A 19352-nucleotide genomic window follows, 5' to 3' on the forward strand; every position below is an offset into this window, starting at 1 on the left:
GCAGATAGGCATACAGTACCATCTGTCCTGTGGAGACCTCATTAGAACAGCACACAAGGAAATCTCCAAGGTTAAACAGCTTCAGACTTGGGGAAAGGTCTCTCGCTGATGTCCCTGCAGCTGGCCTTGTGATGTGAGTTGTTATGGTGATGGGAGCGGGGAGGGGGATACAATTATAAAATGTTGCACTGGAAAGAGAGATTTTTTTGACTTAAAAGAAAAAAATCCACATTATTGAGCTGGCAGTAGACCTCAGAATTCTCGATGTAGTGCATAAAAATACTATCTCAAGGTTCTGAAAGCTAGACCGGTGTCTTTCTTTTCTGTATCGTCCTAGAACTCAAGGGCCTTGGTTACAGTAGTAGAGTGAGGTTTTGAGAGACAAGTACCAGAGGATCGTGGTCTCTGGCGCTGCTTACGTCTCTGGCCTTAACTCCCCAGCACCCCGACCCCAGACCTGCACCCTGGACACTTCTGACCAGTCTTCACGCTCACTGTTCTTTTTCCAACCGGCATCCTGAGCCTGCTGCCCACTCGGCCTGGGGTGCTGCTGCCCTCCTCTGCACCTACGCACGTCCTGCCCACGTCCTGCCCATGTCCTGCCCACATCCTGCCCACGTCCTGCCCACGTCCCAGCCACCATCACTGCCTGCTAGGCACATGCAAAGCCCTCTGCATGCCAGTCCAGCCTGCTCTGTTGTGGGTTCAAGTTTATGGTCTGGGCATCTCTTCCCTCCCCTTCGCCTCTTCCTTCAGTTAAAGAGCAGCCCTGAACTGAAGTCCAATCCGGGGGCAGGAAAAGCAGGGAGAGGGGTTTTGGGAGGCACCCCTCACCCTCACTCACACGCAGGTAACTGGATTGCCTGACAGCCCAACTGGCACCTCTCTAGGGAGCGGGGGCAGACAAGGCAGCTTTGAAGGAGGGTGCACATGTGGAAGCACTGAAGCTTCCTTTGCTTTCGGCCGCACCAGAGGCCCTAACACACCGCTTGCATCTTCCTGGTGAGGAGCTGTAGGCTTGGGATGTCAAAGGAAAGGAAACAAGGAGACACACCCACGCCCCCCCCTCAGCCTCACCTACTCTAGACTCGCCTCCACCTGTGGGCCCTAAATCCTGCCCATCCTTTGGGGTTCACTTTACATCCCGCCTCCTAAAGTAAGGCGGGGGCGTCCGCCTCTGCTCCAACAGGCCCTTCTCTCCCATGCTGAGAACCCCAGCAGTACTCAGAGCCAGAATCAAGGACCCTAGAAATTTCTTCTTTTCTAGGGGAGGGGGAGAGAGAGAGCCCTAGAGCCTCTGCCTCAAACCCAGACTGTGTGGAGTCCCCAGAACCCCGCGCTGGGGGCACGAAGCCAAGCCTCACCTGAATCCTTTGTCCAGGGAGACGCACTTGGCCTCATGCTGACACAGGTTCATCCCGGGCACACAGTGGTCAATCACCTCGTCACACAGCTCACCTGGTAGAGTGGGGCGGGAACTCAGGCATCAGGGGGTCATGGATATAGGAGCCCCGCATTTGCTCTCTTGGCACATCCTCTCCCCTGTACCTCAGCCTCGGTTTCCCTAGCAGTGACAATGGGAAGATTCCAGGATCTCTCCTGGGCCCTGTCATAGCACCGTCATTTGGTTTTTTCACTCCATCATTCAGAGGCTGCTGCAGTGAAACCACCGTGCCCGACCCTGACCTTGCGCTCTGCTTATTTGTTTTTTTCATTTCACATCTCTTTATTGAGCACCTCCTGGATGGTAGGCACTGTGCCAGGTGCTGGGGACACAGCAGCGACCTGGTCCTGTTCCCCGTCCTCCCCATGGCTGTGTTGGGGAGACCTACAAATAAGCAGGCGATGACAACACAGAGATGGAAGTGGGAGGACAGGTGCCCTGAGGGAAGCCCAGAGGTTTCCTGGCGGTGCAGACATGGCTTAGCAGCACAGTTCACCTGTTACAGAGAAGTAAGCCCCTTGGATGTTCTCAGAGAAGAAACTATGGAAGGCATTCGGAATTCTGGTCTCTGGAGACATTCCCTTTGAAGTCCGCAGAGCCACGAAATGCCTAATGGGTCATAAATACCCAGGGAAGGCCCTGGCATATAAGCCCTGCAAAGCTCACACCCCCTGAAAGTGTTTTGGGAATGTGAGGGGTGACACAGGCTGGCAGGGGTGAGGCGAGTAGTAGGTATACCTCTGAGCTTGGGATTTCCTCAAATTCCACCGGGTCACACCAGGTGGAGAGCGATCGCGGAGAGGCAGACTAGCTGTGGCCGATCTCTCAGAGCTGGGGGTGTGGGTGTGGGTGTGGGTGAGAGAAGGCTGCCTACGGCTCCCAGGGAATAGCTCAGAGGAAGAAGGGTCCAGAGGGTGGGTGGGGGGGGGCGGGGGGAAAGAATGCCTGACACAGCTCTGGAGTCTATTCTCCGCTGTGGTGAGACAAGCTGACCCCTAGCCTGTCCTCATTTTGCTGCCAGCCTTTCAAGACCACAGAGGGCACTGAGCTCTTACAAGCCTCTTCTTCCTTCTCTGTGCAGAGACCCAGAGAAGCGGACAGGAGAGACCTGGGACAGACAAAGCCACAACATCCCATCCTCAGAACAAAGTGCACTATATCAGAAGTGCACCTGGTCAGCGGCAGACACAGGCGGTGCTCGGTGGGGGCAGAAAGCCACCTCCGAAGTGTCCCCTCAGCGCCCCCCGCTGCTCATTTGCCCACATAAATTCAGCTCAAACCCTTTGCCCCAAAGCTGATTTTGAGCCCTCTGCCTTCTCTTCTTAGCTGTTGGGATGTTTACTGTCTCTCTTCTGGCCTTGAGATTCTTTTGGACCAATGATTTTAACTCTATGACTCCTCTCGTCTTAGGTATAAGATGTCCCAGAAGGCCCTGGTGGGCGGACCTCAGACTTCTCTGTAAATCTAGTAGTGAGTTCAGTGCTCTGTGTACGGTAGGTGCACAGTGAGTGTTCCTTGTTGCTAATTCAGCGTGGCTGTAATTACACTCTCGGAAGATGGAAGACATAGGCCACGAGGGAGGCTGACCCTCGGCGGGTTTGCCCTGTACGTTCTCCCAGCACTGAGCCTTCTCGGGAGCCGGGAGGCCTAGATTAAGTAGGTGGTTTTCTGGTGGCCTCGGCACACGCCTGCAGTCCCCAGGGTTTGGCCGGGATACGTGGCTTTTGGGCTGGAGGTCTGCATGAGGCAGCGGGGCCACTGGGTTTCCTTCTCTGCCGGCCTCAGGACGGCTTCTGTTCATCCTCCTCCCACCTCATGTGTGACGCCTCAGCCAGGGCCCACCAGGCTAGGGTGGGCGAGACCCTAATTGTCCTAATCTTCATCCTGGCCTCAGGCTAGTATTTCCTGAGATACGTTTCTTGCAACACAGAGTGTCTGCGTGGGTAAGGGTGTTCGGGGGTAGGGCAGGAGGGAAGCTCTGAGATCAAATAAGGTGACAACATTAAACGGCTTTCTTTAAAGCAGGAATTGTCAGCACGCCTGACATGCTAATTTGCATCGTGGGCTCCAAGAAGAGGGCTATTATTATACGCAGTGCTTCCCAAACCCTTTTGCTCATGGAGTCTTTTTCTCAAAGCATTCACGGAATTCACGGAATCCCAGTTTATGACAGGCCAGGGTAGGTTGATCCTATCACAAAGTAGGCTGCTTGCACAACTTGGTCGCATTTTGTTCACAATCGAATGGTATGTTTAACTATCCTCATTAGGGGCTGTTACCGTGTTTCCCCAAAAATAAGACCTTGCTGGACAATCAGCTCTAATGCGTCTTTTGGAACAAGACTTAATATAAGACCTAGTGTTATAGTAATATAAGACCGGGTATTATATTATATTATATTATATTATATTATATTATATTATTATTATATTATTACTGGGTCTTATATTAATTTTTGGTCCAAAAGATGCATTAGAGCTGATTGTCCAGCTAGGTCTTATTTTCGGGAAAAAGGACTACAGGAAATACAGGTGCTGTTCTGGGGGTGGCTGGGGAGTCACCTCCTGCGGGCAGCCTCCCTTCATTCTCCACTGGGTTAGGCTGCTTCTCTGTGATCCCACGACAAATGAGAACAGGTGTCATGTTCTCATTCTATTGACCGGGGTCTCTCTCTACTTCCTGATGAGCTCCTTATGAGAAGGATCTCTGTCTTGCTCGTTTTTGTATCCCCAGCTCCTAGCAGAGTGTCTGGAAAATGTAGATTTGCAGAGAAGGCTGACTAGACCGAAACAAAGCATAAACACAATGCCAGTGTCTGTTACCCTCACACCCCTGGGCCTCCAGGTTCCCCAGGGAGGTCATGGCCATTAAGTCAGTGAACAGGAGGGGAGGGAAGGAGGTGGGGTCCCTGGAAGAAGCTCAGAGAACGGCTCCCGCCCTACCATCACACACAGCCCCCTTCGGAGCCGGGCCTCACCTGTGTAGTTAGGGGGGCAGACACACACGTAGGTGTTGATCCCGTCCACGCAGGTGGCGTTGTTCTCACAATCGTTATCGTCACAGTCGTCCGGGTTGAGCTCACACCGTTGCCCCTCAAAGCCCAGAGGGCAAGAGCAGCTTTGGGGACGTGTGGGTGGGCAGGAGGGGAGCCAGGGGTCAGGGAGGGGGTGGGTTGAGCGGCAGAAAAGAAGATTGGGGGGGAATAGAATTAGTCAGGTTTCTCTCTGGATGGAGGCCCAAGGCAGCACTTTGGAGTCCCAACAGGAAGACCTTCCAGACTTCAGAGGCCATTTCATCTCGCCTGTCTCCGGGCATTATCGACTCCCCTGGCCCTAGGGGGCTGCCTCGCCCCTGGGGACGGTTCCCCGTGGCAGTGCCTCCCTCACCATCCCCACAGCTGGAAGTGGCTTTCTGGCTCTCGCTTAGCTCCAGCTGTTTTCTCCACCCCTCTTCCTGTGACTCTTCCATGGGTAGTGTCTCTTGCGGTCAGAGAGAACCATAACAAACATCCCCCTCTGAGGGACTTTCTACTCGAGGGCAGCCTCTCTGTCCTGAGCTGGAGCAGGACGAGGTGGCTGAGATCCGGCTCTGCATTCAAGCATCTGTCTGGGAGCAAGTTCCAAGTCTGCCACTTCCTAGCTATTTGACCTTGGGAAAATGACCTCAATTCCCTGTCTCAGTTTCCTCATCTGTTGACTGGGGCAATATTATTTACCCCCAGGGTGGTTGCGGGGATTAAATGACATTATACGAGTAAAATGCGTAGAAGGGTACATGGTACATAGGAAATGCTCAGAACATGTGAGCTGGATATAGTTCTAGACAAAACCTTTTCCCACGGAGCCCCCTCCAGCTGCTGGCGGATAAGGGGAGGGGGTGGGAGGACCCTTCTCCTGCCAATACTGAGGCTTTCTGGGGAGTTAGGCTTTAAACACCACAGATCGGCACGGCACATTTCCTGAAGTGTTAAATCTCTTGGACGAAAACCTCAGCTCACCGTCCTTTGCATAACCTTGGTCATATCCCCAGGATTAGACATGCAAAATAAGTCAGAACCGATGAAGGCCGGGCAGATGAGAAGGGGCGAGGGGGCGTTTGGGCGTCCAGGTGGGAGGTGAGTGTCTGAGGAAATGAGTACTACAGTGAATCGTACTTCCTGTGGCCAACCCATAGTCATGGATTTGCACCCCATCCATGAATGTGTATGGAATTCCAGGTCTGCTGAAACAGACTGCTTTGGTTTGGGTTCAGCTAACAAAGTAAACTAATAGGAAGTGGATTTCCAGACTCCTACTCGACTTCCTTTCCTCTACAACCTGAAAACCACATCACATTTTCTACAAAAGGCCAGGGTGTCCTTGAGTCTGAGCTCTTAGGTAGAGACAAATGACTCATTCCTTTTTTCTGGATGTTCATGAGAAAGGCTATTTCTTTAGAGCCAAGAGAAAGAGGGGGTAGGTTTTCAAAGATCTGACACCATGGTGTTGCCTACTTTCCTGAAACCAGTTACTCTGGCTGTCCCCAGAGCCTTTGGAGTGCGTGAAAAGGGGATATGGACGGCTGGTCAAGGGAACGGCGGGGTGGGGGGAGCCTAAAGTCTCCCCTGCACTCACTGGAGACTCGGTGGGGGGATTGTCAAGGTTAGCTGTGAGAATGTAGGACAGGTCATGTCTCCCTGGTCTTGGTCTCCTGTCCGGCCAGCTCGGCCAGCCTTTGCTCTTTCCATGAGCAGACGATGCATCAGGACTGAATAAGCATCTGTACGAAGAGGCACATGACGTTTCCAGAATTCCGACTCATAGAAGTGTCATGGGTTGAACTGTGTCCCCTCAAAACGATTTGTTGAAATCTTAACCCCAGTACCTCAGAATGTGACCTTATTTGTAAACAGGGTCATTGCGTATGGAATTAGTTAATTTAAGACGAGGCTATACTGGAGTAACGTGGGCCCCTAATCCAATATGGCTGCTGTCCCTATAAGAAGATGGCCATGCGAAGAAAGCGATACAGGGAGAATGCCACATGGAGATAGAGACAGAGATCGGAGGGATGCAGCTGCAAGCCAAGGAATGTCAGAGACTGCCAGCCACCGAGTAGCTGAGAAAGACAAGGAAGGGTCCTTCCTTCAAGGTTTTATCGGGCGCACGGCCCTGCTCACACCTTGATTTTGGACTTCTGGCTTCCAAAACTGTGACAGAATACATTTCTACTGCTCCAAGCCACCAGTCTGTGTTACTTTCTTGCAGCGGCCCTAGGAAATTGATGCCATGGGAGAAGGAGCAAAGCTTTCCTGACAGGTGTCCTTTCTAGCAGGTGCTGACCTGATGAGAGCGAACTCTCCTGCCCCTTGGGAAGCCCCCACAAGCTGTGCCATTCTCGCCATGGAGCCCTATGGCCTTTACCCTCCACGTGCTTTCCTTAATCCTGTACATCTGGGCCCTTTTCCTTGAAAATTAAATTCTAAAAATATTTCTAGTTCATTTGAATTTCCTCAACAACTGAGGGTGGAAATGGGATACATCTGCTCACCGCACCTACACCTGAGAGGGGAGAAACCTTATGGCCCGTGGGGCACACTTCTCCCTCTTGCCAACCCCCATCCCTCTGCTGGGTGGGCAGAGCCAGGTTTCACCCTGGAGGTGTGTTTTCTGGCTGGGGCGCTGTGGTTTCTCCTCACTCTCGGCGAGAGGGTGAGGGTGGTTGGGCCCACCCCAGGCAGGAAAACGAATTCTGCCTTGAATTTCACTTTCCAAGAGTCAGTTTGTTGGGCCTGGCTTGGCAGGTGGACATGTGGGCAGGCTGGGTGCCCTGGGGAGAACAACAGAGCCCGAGACGCGATTTCTTTCACAGACCACACAGCAGCCCCCGGCCAGAGTGCCTTTGAAAATTAATGGTTTGCAACCTGAGCTCTAAGATGGCTGCGTACAGCTTGGCATCAGACACCCACTCCTTTACGGCCTAACCCACTGGCTCACTGGGTGGGCAAACAAGCCAGTTCCCACCAGTCTGCTGATGCCAAGGCCCTGGGCTGGGGAAACTGGGCATTGGAGTGCAGCTGGGAGGGTGAGAAGCAGGAAGGGGGCCCGAGGTTTGAGAGGGGTCTGGAAGGCCCATGCCTAGGACGGGGATGAGAAAAATGTGAATGACTTCTATTCTCTTTTCTTTCTTGTTTTTAAAGTGTAGTTGGCATACACTACATTACTTTCACATGGGATTCGACACTTACATATCTTATGACGTGATCACCACCCTAAGTCTAGTACCCATCTGTCAGCGTGCAGTTATCACAATGTCACTGACTATATTCCCCTTCGCCTTTCCACCCATCCCTCTCCCGCCTCCCCTCTGGCAACCATCAGTTTATTCTTTGTTTCTATGAGTCTGTGTTTGTTTTGTTTGCTCATTTTTGCTTCTTAAAAATTCCACATGTCAATGAAATCATACAGTATTTGTCTGACTTATTTCACTTAGCAGGACACCCTCTAGGTCTCCCCATGTCATCACAGAGGGCAGGAGTTCATTTTACTGCTCGTATTCCGTTGTATATGTACACCACATCTGCTTATTCCATTCATCTGCCCTTTTCTTCCTGAGCTCTTAGGGCAGGGTGGGAAGAGGTGGGCTGTAAGATTCAGCAATGAGTTTCAGGACATGTATCCTGAAGGAAATCAATCTCTGTGCCTCAGTTTCCTCATCTGTTAAATGGGGATAGTACCTACCTGTACTAGATAGGGCCACCGGGAGGATTTAAATGAGATCATATATGACTAGCTCACATAAACAGCATGGAATCCATGTCCCCTATTATTAATGTTTTTCACAACCCAGAAAAGAGTGGTGGCGTTGCCAGGGGAGCGGGTCTCTGAGCCACCATCCCATCCTCCTTTGGTTTCAGCCTGCAACTGCAGCCTCCCATGGGGTCCTCTTGGCTCTGAAGACAGACTACCTGCACTGAAATCCCTCTGCCAATGCTTACTAACGGTGCAGCCGCAGGCAAAGAATTCATCCCTCTGCTGCCTCAGTCTCCTCATCCGTACAACGCGGATAATCGTAGCCCCTTCCAGGAAGAGCCTGGAAATCACGCACAGAAAGGGCTCGGCGCAATCTGGGCACACAGCAAGCCCTCAGAGAGTGGCTATGCTTCTTCACCTGCCCATGAAGCCCCGGGAGAGGGAAGGCCCAAGGGTGAGCTGTTACCTGAACCCGTCCTTGTGGCTCTCGCTTAGGTGGCAGGTGCCTCCGTGCTGGCAGGGGTTCTGGATGCAGGTGTTGATGGGCGTGGTGCAGTCTTTGCCCTGAGGAGCAGAAGAGGGAGAAGTGCCTGGTTAGGGAGGCTTTCCATGGCTGAAAGGACCCAGGAGATTGCTGGGAGTTCCAGGCATCCTCTGGGATGCGGTTGGGGAGGTGGCAGGGGGCCCTGGGACTCGGAGAAATCCAAAGGGAGGAATGTGGAGAATTCAGGAGTCTGGGTTCCAGTTCCACTGTGTCCCGGAATTCACACCCTTCTCTGTATGCCAAACCGCAGGCAGAGCTTGGGCTTTGGGACAGGAAGACCTGGCTTCACAGTCTGTCTTTATCTCTCCCTAGTTGGCTGACTTTGACCTTGTATGAGACTTTTTACGTCTCAAAATCTAGCTCAGAGTTGTCATAAAAATTACCAGAACTTCCATACAAGAAAATGCTTACCATTACATAACATGTTTAGCACATAGTAGGCAGTCTATAGCTGCTAGTGGACAGGATTAGCCTCACTGAGGCCTAAATATAATCCACAAGTCGAGTAGGGTGTGGCCAACAGTCCTTGCCCTGTGAAGTGACAGCTCCCTAGAAATTCGTCTTTGATAGGTATGCACGTTGGCCCGTGTGGGTATTTATGCTATAGTTCTGCAGGAGATTCTAATGTTAGGTCGGCTGGAGAACCCCTGTGAAAGAGAGTTTTGGGTGGGGTGGGGTTCCTTCAGAGCAGGAAGGAGCCAACTCTGTGGTAGGTGGGGAGGAACAGGCCAAGTTGAAGGAACAGAGAGGGCACAGGCACCCCCACCGAGGTGGTGGGCTAAGCAGTGCTGTGGGCATTAACCCCCACACCCCAGGGAGCAGCCCCACGCTTGGCCCCCTGGCTCCAGCTTCTCCCCTGGGAACCATGGACCATGCTGCACCACAGTCTTCGCAAACAGTGCCTTGGAGAACCTCGGGGCTTGGGGAGGCGTCTGCTGCGTGTGTTTCTGGGCTGTGGGCTCGGTGTGGGCACCATGCCAGGCAGGGGTGACACAGGAGCCCTCCCATGGCCACACCACCTGCTTGCCATCTGCCTGAGACAGTCCCCTCCCGCTCTGCTGCTGCCAGTGCCGATGATGGAGAGGGACTGGGCTTCCTGGCTGGCATGCTGCTGCCAGGTGGGCGCAGGACTCTGGGGCACTGCCTGCTCGCGACTGTCTCAATCGCCTAAGCCTCAGGTCCCGTCTCCAGCAACCAGGAGGCACGGCATGCTGTCTGCTTCTCTTCCTGCCCCATCACATTTAAACAGCCAGAGGTTTATTGGAGGGAGGAGAACGCAGGTGGGGTTGGTCCTAAAGCTGAGCAGCATGGGAGCTCTTTGGGGAAGTCCGCGTGGGAATGGAAACGGCAATCCTCCTTCTCACTCAGGTTTTTTGAGCACATTTTCCATTCCAGGCCTCATGCTAAGTGTTTTATACTCACGATACTCATATGGATGTTCACCACAACCATATGAGGTCGGTACGATTGTTATTACCCTCATTTCTACGGACCAGGAAGGCTGATGAATTAAGTGAGGTAATGTGTGCGAGACCGCACAGCAGGAAGTGGAACAGGCAGCAGCTGAGCCCAGACAGCCAGTCCAAAGCCAGCCCTGGGAACCTCTGCTGGGCCACCTATTCTTCCCCTCACGAGCGTGGGGTCTGCACTTGGGCAGCTGTGGCGCACCTTCCAGTCTGGCTGCCATGTGCCTTGAGGAAATTACTACCTCTGAGCCTTGCTTTCATCATCTATAAAATGTGCATCATAATACCCACCCTATGGAGTTAACGGGTGATTAGAAATGACATATGCGTCATATAAGGCACCTGGCGTGTCATGGCAGCTCCACAAATAAGAGCCATTCTGATGAGGAGGAGGACAATGACGACCGAGTCAGAGGCAGGGCTGAACATGGGTGATCAAAAGACTTCCAGGTCTGTGGTTGGTGCTAAATAGAAGTGTGTGTGTGTACGCGCGTGCGCTGGATGAATGGGCCATGAAAGGCAGGACAGGAAAACTTAAGAAGGAGGTCGGGTAGGCCTTCCTAGCCCCGGCTTGGGCCAGCCTCTGCTCTGGGAACTTTCAAGTACCAAGGACTCTAAGTGGAATCCTCCCCTGGCGTGGGGGTGGTAGAGGAGTGGGTGGGGTCTCCTGCAGACCCCTATGCCAAGCTCAGAAATTCTGGAGACAGAGTCTAGCACTTGATGATATAGTCATGGGGCCTGGAGGTGGGGATTTCTGTCGTACACGTCCTTGAGAAATAATCACCACTGTCAGTGCTTGGCTAATTAACCTTTTTCAGCGTCATTTGGCTCAAATCCACCAGCTTTGTGATGCTCCTTGGTCATCCTCCTCCGCCCCTACCTCCGCCTTGAGCATGTGCGTGTGACAGACATGGCTGGACTCATGGCTGCCTTTAAAGGGCGTTGGGAACAGCCATCCCCACTGGAAAGCGCTCCCTGAGATGGGGTCAGGAAGGCTGCTCTGTGACCTCGCTCCTCAACGTGTGGCCCTTGGACTAGCAGCAGGGGCGTCCCTGGGAGCTGGTTGGAAATGCACAACCTTGGGCCTAATCTCAGATCTAATGAACCCAGAAGGTAGGTGCGTTTTGTTAAGGTGACTCTTGTGCACATTGAAGTGTGAGAAGCACTGTTTTGAGACACTGAACATATGTGCACGCAGCTAAATGGCTGAAAAAGAATCAGCCAAAATATGTATTTTTATTTCCCCAAATTATAAAACAGTGGCAGAACATTCCCCTTTGTGAATTATTGGCTGAAGCCTGCATTGAGGCAGGCATAGTACATACGTGGCCCCTCCGAATCCTTACAAGAGCTCTGCAGGGATGAGAATTCCCATCACAGGCAGGGAAAGTGAGCTTAGCGGGAGTTGGTGCCAGGGCAGTGGCTGAGCACAGGCTTTCCCGCGAGAGAGTGCTGCGTTCTGGGGCCAGCACCTGTGCTCTCCAGGTGTGGGAGGCGGGGTCAGGTATTTGAACTTTCTAAACCTCAGGCTCCTCATCTATCAGAAGAGGACCGTACAATTTGTTTCGGAGGACGATGAAGAGCTCTAATGAAATAACGTGCTTAAATGGCTTCACAAAGGCCTGGCATTAGGGTAGATTAACAGTAGCTTCACGTGAGCATGAAAACAGTGGTTGCGATCTTCTTTTTTTTCTTCTTGGATTATTGTGGCTTCCCAAAGTCACCCAGCTATTGGATGGGAAAACTGATATATCTGGAAATAGCTAGATAAATGCCTGAACTTTGAGCTTGGTTTTGTGGGTGTCTGGTGACCATGGTCGCACCCAGGACTACTACCTCAATTGTTCTTTCTGGGTGGGCGCCAGCCCCGGAGGAAAGGGAGGCAGGGGAACAAACAGGACAGGGGCTGTGCTGCAACCCACAACCAGAGGACTCCTTCGGTTCTACCTGCTGCAGTTTACAGTTGAGGAACCTGAGCTAGGGAGCAGAGCAGGAGCTATTCAAGGTCATGCAGTCAGGTAGGAATAGGACCGGTGTTCTCTCCAACCCTCTCCCTACTCTTCCCTGTTTTGGAGATTCAGACAGGTCCCAAATGGCCAGGGACCCTCGCCCTCAGCCCTGGTAATCATGGTGTTTGTCAATAGGCAGTGAATGTGGTGGTCAAGAGCGTGGGTTCTGGAATCAGTTGGCTCTGAACTTTGAATTCCAACGCCCTCACCTACTATCCTCAGTTTTCTCAATTGGAAAATGAGGATCATTTTAGGACCTGCCTCCTAGGGTCCTGATGAAAAGTATACAAGACAATGCATGAATCTGGTTTAATATGCTGTCAGTGCATAGGAGGCACTCAATAAATGCTGGCTGCTCATATGACTGTTGTTGTCATAGGCATCAGTGTCACCACCACCACCACCACCATCACCACCATCACCACCATCACCACCATCACCATCATCACCATCACTATCACCATCACCATCAAAATACATCCCAGACCTGCCTGGGTCCAACAGATTCCTAAAGGTCAAAAATTCTGTGCAAATTCATCTGAAATCTACAAGATGTTCAGAATCTTGTGAGCTAAGTCCAAACAAGTGATGTCATCCTGCAGAAGCCCAGAGGGGACACACTCTTTGCTTGGGCACTGATAGCCAGGCCAATTTCATGGTGTCTTCAAGTGTAGATGGAAGAAACCTGGGTCTTCAAACCCAACCCCACTGCTTTCAGACTGAGGCCAATTTTAAAAGGAAGAAAGTAAGATTCAGGATGTGAAGTGGTTTACCTTATCTTTCACATGCTGTAAAAATTAGAGGAGCGAGCACATGTATAAGGTGCAGTTGAGTGCCTAACCCATAGTTGATGCTTAAGAAGGTAACTATAGGGCGGTCGGATGGCCCAGTTGGTTAGAGCGCGAGCTCTCAACAACAAGGTTGCAGGTTCAATTCCCGCATGGGATGGTGGGCTGCGCCCCCTGCAACTAGATTGAAAACGGCGACTGGACTTGGAGCTGAGCTGCACCCTCCACAACTAGATTGAGGAACAATGACTTGGAGCTGATGGGCCCTGGAGAAACACACTGTTCCCTAATATTCCCCAATTTAAAAAAAGCAAACTACAAATGTATGGAATCGGGACATTGTAAAGAGATGTCACCATTCTAGGGGAGCAACTGACAGTCTTTGGCACTTCACAGTGTCACAGACTGAGAACCCCCCACCCCACACCCTGGTCTGAGGGCCCAGCACAAGGTCGAAGGTAAAGTTAGCAAGGTGCCATCTACTGAGTGCTTCCTGAATGCCACACATTTGATTCTCACAGCAAACCTGTGAGGCAGGTAGGTCCTAGTTTACAGATGGGAAGGCTGAGGTGACACCACTGGCCACTGTCACACACCTAGTAACTGACAAAGCTGAAATCCACACCAGCCTTTGTGTAATTCCACAGTCTGAATTTTCTCCACTGAATTAATACAAGGGAGTGTGAGGATCCAGGCCTCCTAAGTATGTCTGCTTAATGTCTATTCTCCCCCTACAACCGTTGAGTGTGCATGTGTGCACGCACGTGTGTGTGTGTGTGTGTGTGTGTGTGTGTGTGTAGGGGCATGAATCAGCCCCTGGGGGTGGGCCTGGGCAGGGCTGGCTGCCTGGCCGGCTTCAAAGGGAATCCTTTGGCTCTGTTGTCTCAGGCCCGTAGGTGGCACTCTGACACCGTCTGCTGGAGGCACAGCTGCAGCTAAGAAAGCCCCAATGGCGCCATATTCCCCAGTGAGTCTGTCTCTGGAGCTTGGCCCTACACACACAAATGCCCGTGGAGATGACAGCTCCCTCTCACTCAGCCTGTGCCAGGCATGAGCATTAGACGGACCAGGGGGTTTGTCAGGTGCCCAGGGAGGCTGGAACCTGGGAAGCTGGAGAGTCCTGAGGAAGAGGATCGGACACAGCTTTGTGGACCCCAGGAGGCAGACTGAGGGGCTCAGTGAACCAGGAAAACCTCCAGGGGAAATGGTGGGGCTCTGAGATCACACAGTCCTGGGTCCCATCCTAACCCTACTGCTTACAAGCTTTGGGACACTGAGTAAAGCCCTTACAACAATCGGAGGCCCAGTTTCCCAATCTGTAAAATGGGAATGAATGAGTCCCTTCCTCAAAGGTTTGTTGGGAGTGTTTAAAAAGAAAAGGTGAGTAAAATGCCAAGCAGATTGCTTGGCACATAGCTCATACTCTGTAGATGTTAGTAGGGATAACATGTTCTGGATGGTGCTGCGTGAGGAGAGAGGAGAAAAGCATTGCTCTGGCATTAGCCTGGATTTCTGCAGAGGACAGATGGGGAGCTGGGCTCTCCATCCCCTTCCTGGCTGACAGCCTGTCAACAGTGTGCTTGGCTTGGCAGCACATAGGCCTTTTAATCCCCATTCCCTATCTCTTTCAAGCTGGAACCTTGAAAGAGGCACTTTCAGGGCTGGTTGTCCTGAGGGCAGAGTTGGGGAGGTAGGGGGAGGGTCTAGAAATCCCCCTGGAAGGGAAGCCAGGAGAGAGGGTTTAACGGATGCTCTACTTGGAAGCACTTGGACTCTCTGTCTTAATTTCCCCACGCTTAACAAAGAAAATACAAATATTACATTTTCTCCTTATCTCAGAGCATCACTGCCAAGACTGCATGGGGTCCTTTGTGACTGGCAGGCTCACGAGAAACTGGGCTGCCCCCATCACGAGCACAGAAGTGTTACTGGCAAATGCTACTCTGGGGTACCCTGTGAAATGCAGCTATCCAGACTGCCCCTGGAGCAGGGAGGGACAGCAGGGCACAGGGCCCCCCTCCTTGGGCCAGGAGTGGTGGGGGCAGGGCCTCCCGTCTTACCTTGTAGCCATAGGGGCAGGCGCAGTGGTACAGCTCCACAGGATCCTGGCTACACGTCCCGTTGTTCTTGCAGGGGCTGGAGAGGCAGGCATTGCACTTGGCTACAATGTTGATGTCCACTGGCCCTGGACAGCAAAAGCACAGAGTATTTAGTGGCAGGTCCCCAAGAGGGCTCACTGTTATGTCTCCCTTCCCCTCTGCTCCGGTCCCTTCCCCAGCCAGCAGCCAGCCCCTCCCCATCTCTGGGCACAAAGGGCAGCTGGTCCTCCCCAGCCAGCACATCCAGTTCAGCTAGAGTCCCATTAATTCAGCCATTGTCCAGTGAGGAAAAAAAATCACAGTGGGACATCATTCGGAAGCACTTCTGCAGTCAAATCAATTACTATAATTAGCCTGATCCGATTTTGGTACTAATCTGTAAACAATACACCGTAATTAGAAACCTCTTGTGTATCTTTTTTTGTTCCGGAAGCTCTGGGCCCAGGCTCCATTTGGACCTCCCATTCCTCCGTCCCAAACACCCCTCCCCATGGGACAGTCTGTGCCAGGCAAAGCAGGACATAGTGCCTGGGCCACAGGAAGTCCTCCTTGCAGGAGGAAGTAAGAAACTGACAGGAGGAAATCAGAAACGGCCCCAGAGGACACAGCGATGAGCTGATGATGGGTGGCAAGCTGTGCTCAGGTACATTTTGCATCCATGACATTTTCACCGGTTCTCTTCAGCTGTCAGGGCTGGAGGGAGGGACAGAGCTTTGCTGTGGCCAGCTTTGACAGTAAGCCCCGGTAAGCATATGCTACCTAATGTCAGGACTTGAAATGAACCCACAATAACAGTCGTCAGATTGGAGGCCGGGTTGAGATTGAGCCCAGTGTGTGTGTGGCCAGTTTTGGGGTGAGCGAACACAGCGGCTATATGAGAATGACAGCCTAGGGCAGGCGCTCAATCCTGGCTTCACATGAGAACAGGGAGATTATTTGTCCCAGGGAGACTGTGTGTCCTAAGCACACAATGACATTTTAGAGGATAATTAACATATATCTGTAAAAAACAAACATTAAGCAAAGGACATTAACGGGCAAATGTGTAATACAAACGGAAAGTCAATTTTTGAAAAAAAATTCAGTTTCCTCAATAATCAAAGAAAGACAAAATAGAAGGAGATACAATTTTTTAACCTATTGAGTTACCAGTGATTACAAAATGAGGTAAAATAATGCAAGAGTGAAAAATACACGCCAATGGTGCTCGTGGGGCATAAAATGGTTACAAGCATTTTTAAATATCAGTTTGGCAAAATGTGTGAAGACTTTAAACGTCACCATATACTTTGGCTCAGTAATTTCTGTTCCCTGAATCTTATGTAGGGACATAATTTTAAACAGAGAAAGACCTTTATGCATCAATGGTAAGGAAAAAACTGGAACTGCTCTGAAGGCTCAAAACTCGGAACTGGCTAGAGAAGCTGCAATGGAATATTACAGCGCGGTGGTCAAGGGCGAGAACCCGGAATCAGAAAGACCTGGAATCCTCCTTCCCGTGGTCTTGCAAAGTCATGTCACCTTGGTCAGCCTGTCGTTTCATTTTTGTAAAAATGAGGGTGATACTAGTGTGTACCCCAGAGAGGTGTTGGAGAATGAAATAAATACATGGAAAGGGAACATTAAATGAAACAATGCCTGACAAAGTGCTTCACATAATGCCTGCCACGTGGTAAGCCGTGGTTTGTTACCATAGTAACGACGCAGCCCATCAGTCACGTGTGCCAAAAGTTTGCTGTAGTAACAAAGGGAAAATCACGCTTACGTTTTCAGAAGGTTGGATAAAAAAAAATGCAGGTTAAAGATTTTCTCAACTGTGCAATAAAATATACAGAAAGAAGTCAAGGAGGAATATGGAGAAATGCCAGCAGGAGGCCTTGGGGGGAGAGAACGACAAATGGACCCCTAGATACAGAGTCACATCAAGCTTAGCATCTGAGTCTCTTTGTGTGACCCGCGGAAGAGACAGATCCACGGTTTTAGAAGTCATATCCATTGAGACATCCAGCTCTGACAGGCTGCTGGAGGCAGAGCAGACCCCGGGAGGGGCAGTGAGGGGGGAGGCGAGGCGTAGCACCTACCTTTGCACTGGAATCGGTGGGCGGGGGTGGTGAGCAAGAGTCTGTCAGCCATGGGCTCGGGGCTGCTGCAGCGGGCGATGCCAGGCTCCTTGTACCCCGCCTTCACCCACTCCGACAGCCAACGCAGGCTGCAGTCACAGTGCAGCGGGTTGGTTCCCAGAGCCCTAGGAGGCAGAGCAGGAAGTCAGGCCTCCCGCACCCAACTTGACCTGGAGACTCCATACCCTTGGCTCTCTGGAAAAGCTGAATTTCCTGACTTTGGCTAGATTGGGGGTGTCTGGCATGAGGACCAGTTGACTCCAGACGTTACCTCCATCCCCGCAGGTATTTCAACCCCACCCAAGCCCCTTCCATCTCTGAGGCTCCGCTCTCACCTACCCTGGTAAGACTCAATCCTCAGCCTCAATCCTGGCACCTCTAGGAAGCTCCTGGGCCTTTGGCCATCTCGTTATCTGGCCCTCTTGCCCTACTGAAGGGCCCATTGGAGGATGTACTTTGCAGAGAAGGTTTTAATACCCAGCAACCTAGCAAGCAGCTTCAGACAACTGATGGGGCGCAGAACACGCTCAGAACAAATAGATGCCTTTGGCATTTGATTATTTTGAACCAAAGGCCATGTGAAAAACGGCAGATGCGGGAAGGGCTCTCTGATTTCCCCCCTTCTACCTAAAAGCAGGTCGTATCTCCCACAAGAAAGGTGCTCTTCCTGCACCAGCACAATTAGAACATTCTTATAACTAGACACTGGGAGTCTAGGTTGACATGGACCTGTACAAACAGACCTACTCAACGGCTCTGCTCTTCCCCTGGGTTCCTCCGTATGTTTCCTAGTCACTGTCCCAAAATTTACGGCCCCCCAGCCCAAGCCCCTCTCGTGTCCCCACAATTTGTCATCCCCTGTGTCAAAAGCTGTGAGTGTCGAGGCCAATGGCTTCTTTGGATTTTCATTTTCCTTTGAAAACGCCCATGTACCCATAAAAATATTAAATAAGCCCGTGTGCTGTTTTCCTGGTAATCTGTCATGGCACAATGACTCTTAGGCCAGCCACAGAGCAGAAGAGGGGATCTAGAAGCATTTCTTCCCCGACACCACTCAGCTTGAAATGCAGGAGAGGGGGTGGCACTGTCCAGGGCTGCCCTCTTCAAAGTGGTGTCCAGGAAGAAAACACTAGAACCTCTGTTTGTTATTTTGTTAAATCATATCCGTCCACATTTCTATTTTGAATGCTTTAGAATATGCATACACTATAGGCACACAATATGAAAACAATGAAACACATATCGAGTAGGTTACAAACTCAAGCATTTTCACTTGGCAGCGGTATGTGATAACAATTAGGGCCTCAGCTCCCCCTGGGTGTAATGGGAGGGGAGTGCCTGACTCCCTGAGTGCAGAGGGAAAGAATATGTGCTCTGGAGTCCAGGCAAACTGGGACTTGAACTGGAGCTCGCACAACTAGCTGTGCAGCCCTTGGACAAATTCTTTAACCTGTTTCAGGGTCATCATGTGTCACAGGGGGATACAAATGCCTATTGCAGTAAGAAATAAGTGAGATAATTCATGTAAAGCGTTGCGCGCACAGTAAGAGTTTTGTGTTAGCTCTTATTCAATATGTAATTACACTGTGTACATAATTGATGGAGCGTCTGAAGGCATCTGAGGCAGAGAACACACAGTGTGCCGATGTGGGGACCGTGTTGCAAACGTTCTGCATACAGAGAGAATACCCGGTGCGACAGAACAGGGATGCTGTGATCTGTGGTGCTGTAAGGACGTTCCGTTTAGCTGGGGAGAAAAACATGGCTACTTACAGATGAGAAAGAGATGCCAGGTCGCTGAAGGAGCCTTCGGGAACACTGGAAATGTCATTGCCGTGGAGCGTTCTGAAGCAGAAGCACAGGTCAGGGGGTTAACACCCAGTAATGGGTCTGAACTCAGGACACTCCCAGGGTGTCCCAGGCTGGCCCAGTCACCCTTGGGTTTCCCTCAGAGCCCCACTGCTCGCAGCAGCAGGTGCCATCTCCTTGTGGCAGGTGCGTCAATGTTTCCCTGCTGGGGACCGCAGGGAGGTGGGCGGTAGTGCGTTTAGGAAAGAAGAAGATGGACTTTGATTCAAACAGGCCTTCAGAAGTCAGTCCCTTTTAGCTGCGGAACAATACGTAAGTTACTTTCCTTTCTGGGCCTCCATG

At 51.5% G+C, this 19352-nt stretch overlaps 1 protein-coding gene across 1 annotated transcript in view; it reads right to left on the minus strand.

Annotated features, from left to right (window-relative positions):
- Positions 1-19352, minus strand: part of SLIT3 (slit guidance ligand 3) — a 551973-nt gene that overhangs the window by 23565 nt on the left and 509056 nt on the right. Inside the window, exons 24-29 of the mRNA XM_019740962.2 lie at positions 18975-19046; positions 17163-17326; positions 15043-15167; positions 8642-8739; positions 4422-4561; positions 1365-1458 (exon numbers count right to left, since the gene is read on the minus strand). Coding sequence (XP_019596521.2) covers positions 1365-1458; positions 4422-4561; positions 8642-8739; positions 15043-15167; positions 17163-17326; positions 18975-19046 — 693 coding nt within the window. The remainder of the gene's footprint in view (positions 1-1364; positions 1459-4421; positions 4562-8641; positions 8740-15042; positions 15168-17162; positions 17327-18974; positions 19047-19352) is intronic.

Source organism: Rhinolophus sinicus, linkage group LG10 (genome assembly GCF_036562045.2).
Source record: "Rhinolophus sinicus isolate RSC01 linkage group LG10, ASM3656204v1, whole genome shotgun sequence".
In the NCBI taxonomy this organism is placed as follows: Eukaryota; Metazoa; Chordata; class Mammalia; order Chiroptera; family Rhinolophidae; genus Rhinolophus; species Rhinolophus sinicus.